This window comes from Littorina saxatilis, unplaced genomic scaffold, assembly GCF_037325665.1.
Source record: "Littorina saxatilis isolate snail1 unplaced genomic scaffold, US_GU_Lsax_2.0 scaffold_479, whole genome shotgun sequence".
NCBI classification, from domain to species: domain Eukaryota; kingdom Metazoa; phylum Mollusca; class Gastropoda; order Littorinimorpha; family Littorinidae; genus Littorina; species Littorina saxatilis.
Genome location: NW_027127885.1, coordinates 23,868 through 27,500, shown reverse-complemented (window position 1 = coordinate 27,500; position 3,633 = coordinate 23,868). Strand labels below are relative to the sequence as shown.

Sequence of the window (3,633 nt, the reverse complement as noted above, 5' to 3'; positions counted from 1 at the left end):
CGAACGGGGTTAAGGCACTAGCAGGTCTGCACATAAGATGACCTCATCTTCAGTGGACTACTGCAACTCCCTTCTGGCTGGCCTCCCCGCCTCATCCATTCATGGCCTACAACGAGTCCAGAACGCTGCTGCCAGGCTGACGTTGAGGAAGACGAAGCGAGACCACATCACCCCCCTACTTCGCTCCTTGCACTGGCTCCCTGTCAACACCCGAATCTGCTACAAACTGTCCACTCTGTTCTACAAGTGTCTCAACGACTCTGCTCCCGAGTACCTTCAATCCTCCCTGGACCTGTACACCCAGCCCTCCGACCGTCCCCTTCGTTCTGCTGCTGACCCACTCCGCCTTCACATCCCTCGCTCGAAACTCGCATCTGCTGGTCAGCGTGCATTTCCATCCGCGGGCCCCTCAGTCTGAAACTCCCTGCCGCTTGAGCTTCGCCAGAGCCCCTCTCTTGACGCGTTCAAGAGTAGGTTGAAGACTCAGTTCTTCCCGTAGCTGGCTGCGACTTTCATGTTCGACGTGATGTGTTGTGCCCCAAAAGACATTCTTGTGCTGTGCTCTGTGAGAGGTGTTTTCTTTGTGTTTGATTGTCACAGATGTGAGTAGCATATTTGTGATGTGAAACCACGTCGTGTTTTTAACCTCCCTAAATATTGAAGTGCGATGCGTTGGGGACAGGAGAAGCGTTATCACTGGTTTCGTGTGTTGCACGAGAAAACCATAGTTTGACATGAGTTGTGTTTATGAGAAATGTAGCTGGTTTTGGTTTAATATCGTCACAACGTTGTATATGCTCGACCGAGCAAGGTGTGTATAGCGGTTGTCAGGTTTGTCGGGGACAAACACTATTTCAAGAGACGGGTCTCTTAAGGTGAATGATTTAGTATGTTGTATATTATTGAAGCTTGAATACATAGCTGGAATGTAATGAAAGTGTATACAAAGTGCACTAAATTCTAGTGTGAAGTTTTGAGAGAATTCTTGTTGTGATTGTGTTATGGTTTTTGTTGGTAAATTCTTGAACATAATTGCTGTTACGCATTAATGTTATGTTTAAGACAGTGATACTATGTATGGTAGTGTCAGGGGTGGATTAAGTGATTCATGGATGAAGTGTAGTTTGGATTTTGACTGTGAACGGAATGTGAATGTGGAATGAACGAGAGAGATGTTACTTGACTTTAGTTTAGGAAGAGGAGATGGTTTAAGAGAATGTGTATTAAGACTTGGGTTAATTCTTTAGGAGTTTCCATGACGAGGGCTCATGATGCGTGAACGAGGGACGGTCCTCACACGGAAGAGGCGTGACGATGGTGGAGAGAGAGACCACATCGGCGCAGATGGCTGGACGGAGGAGTCTCCATCATCACCGGTCGTAGAGACGACGGTTCTTTTCGTTAATGGCGAAAGTGTTTCTCGGGGAGAAACGTGAAAGGTGGAAGTGTTTCTCGGGGAGAAATGTGAAGGTGCATGTGGCATCTAAAATGAGAGTTTCTGGGAATTCAACGTGTGCGTGGAATCAGCAGCACAAGGAGGTGTAAATGACGACATGTAGAGAGTCGTGTTACGAACTCGTGAGTGTCTGTCACACTTTACCTTGTGGGGTAATTAATTATTGAAATAATTTCTTTATATCATTAATCACGTGTGTGGAGTGATTGTAAGGAGGTTAAATGAACGGTGTGGACTAGAATTTGATTGGTATTGATGTTGTCTTGTTTTAAGTGAAGAATTGTGTTATATTTTGTGGGAGGAAATAATAAGCCTGCATCCTCCCAAAATTCTGTGTTGGAGTGTTCTAGTGTGAAGATTGAAGTCAGTGTAATAAGATAGGGCAGAACACGTATACAGAAAAATAACACCTTACTCACACTACAATCCACTTCACTTCATTATTTTGTTTGGACCTAGCTATTGATGTGTACATTGTTGTTAGACAGTTGTTTGTTGTATGTTTATCAGGGTTTGCTAGTGTGTGATAGGGTTTGTGTCCGTCTGTAGATGTGAGTTTCTTTGTTAGTCCTGTGTTGACAACTCTTCGACAAGCGCTTAGAACTGTTCCCACGGAATACGCGCTATATAAGCTTCATATTGATTGATTGATTGAAGAATACCTGGGAGATCGAAAAAATCTCCACCCGTAACCCACCAGGCGGCCGCGGCCGGGATTTGAACTCACGGCCTTCCAACTAGGAGGCCGATGTCTTATCCACTACGACCCTGCGCCCGCCAAATATTGTTGAGTGAAAGTTATCGCAAAGTCTTTCAACAGGTTTTATTCCTTTTTTGTGTGTGGAGACTTTCGGCTTTTCGGCACAAAAGAAGCATTTGTTTGAAGGGCTGCTAGTAGGCTTATGTTATTTTTGACAATTAAAAAAAGAGATTTGGTTTTTTTTTCTGCCAAGAGAGCAGAAAGACTGTTAATGTTTGGACGGGTGGTCTTATCCAACTATCCCAAGTAAAAGCGTGGTCAGATCTGAGACGGTGAGTCCAACTGATTCCACGGGAGGGACTGTGCCTTTAAACGTGAAGGTAAAAGATGTCTGTATACCTTCTTCATAGGCGGCAACACCTGCAGCCATGGAAACAGGTTGGCCAAGGTTGCCAGGATTGGTTGCGGCTTGAACAGCTCGTCAAACAGGGCTAGGATCTGAGTCATCAGGGGATCGTCGTATTCAAACCTGCAAGCACAGCATTTTAGTTTGTTGTTTGTGAACAGTCATGTAGGTATAACCAACTGATTTGTCAAATTCTTCATAAAATAACACAACAAAGTCATTGTAGTAGTAGTTGTTGTTGTTGTTGTTGTTGTTGTTGTTGTTGTCAAACAGGGCAAAGATCTGAGTCATCTGGGGATCGTCGTATTCAAACCTGCAAGCACAGCTTCATCATATGTTGTAGAGTGAATAATAGGCAGACTGATTTTTCAAATTCTCCATGCGTTGTTGTGTGTGAGTTGTTGTTGACCAAGGCCCTTCTGAAAGTGAGCGTAAGACCCACGAAAGACACAACACAAACCTCTCCGATGTCACACCTACTCGCTCTCATTATGTGTATGCCACACTTGGGAATCAAGAAGCAAGAAAGGCTCGGTTAAGACACGGTTTACCAAAGGCAAGACGATACTTACCTCCCCCCCCAATCACCATCCCTAAGATGTGTGTATGTGTGTGTGTGTGTGTGTGTGTGTGTGTGTGTGTGTGTGTGTGTGTGTGTGCGTGTGTGTGTGAGCGTGTGTGCGTGTGTATGTGTGGTTGTGTGTGTGTGTGTGTTTATGGTTGGGTGCGTGTGTATGTGTGTGTGTGTGTGTGTGTGTGCGTGTGTGTGAGCGTGTGTGCGTGTGTATGTGTGTGTGTGTGGTTGTGTGTGTGTGTGTGTATTTATGGTTGGGTGCGTGTGTATGTGTGTGTGTGTGTGTGTGTGTGTGTGTGTGTGTGCGCGCGCGCGCGCGTGGAAACACTATCAATAGTTTGTTGATGTGCACATGTGGATGTGAAATCAAAGTTCTCAGGATCATCATCAATTAATTATTTCCTTGCATAGTTTCGGGAAAGCTGTTATAGATATAGATACAGAGATGCACTGTGTGTGACGCTTTATTTCCCCGTGTCTATCCACTATTGTGGCTG

The 3,633-nt window shown here is 45.0% G+C and overlaps 1 protein-coding gene across 1 annotated transcript in view; it reads right to left on the bottom strand.

The window, feature by feature from the left end:
• The window catches only part of LOC138956234 (cytochrome P450 2J4-like), a 13,552-nt gene extending 10,792 nt beyond the window's left edge, over window positions 1-2,760 (bottom strand). Inside the window, exon 1 of the mRNA XM_070327644.1 lies at window positions 2,556-2,760. Coding sequence (XP_070183745.1) covers window positions 2,556-2,663 — 108 coding nt within the window. The 5' untranslated portion in view covers window positions 2,664-2,760. The remainder of the gene's footprint in view (window positions 1-2,555) is intronic.
• Between the last annotated feature and the right edge of the window lie 873 nt (window positions 2,761-3,633).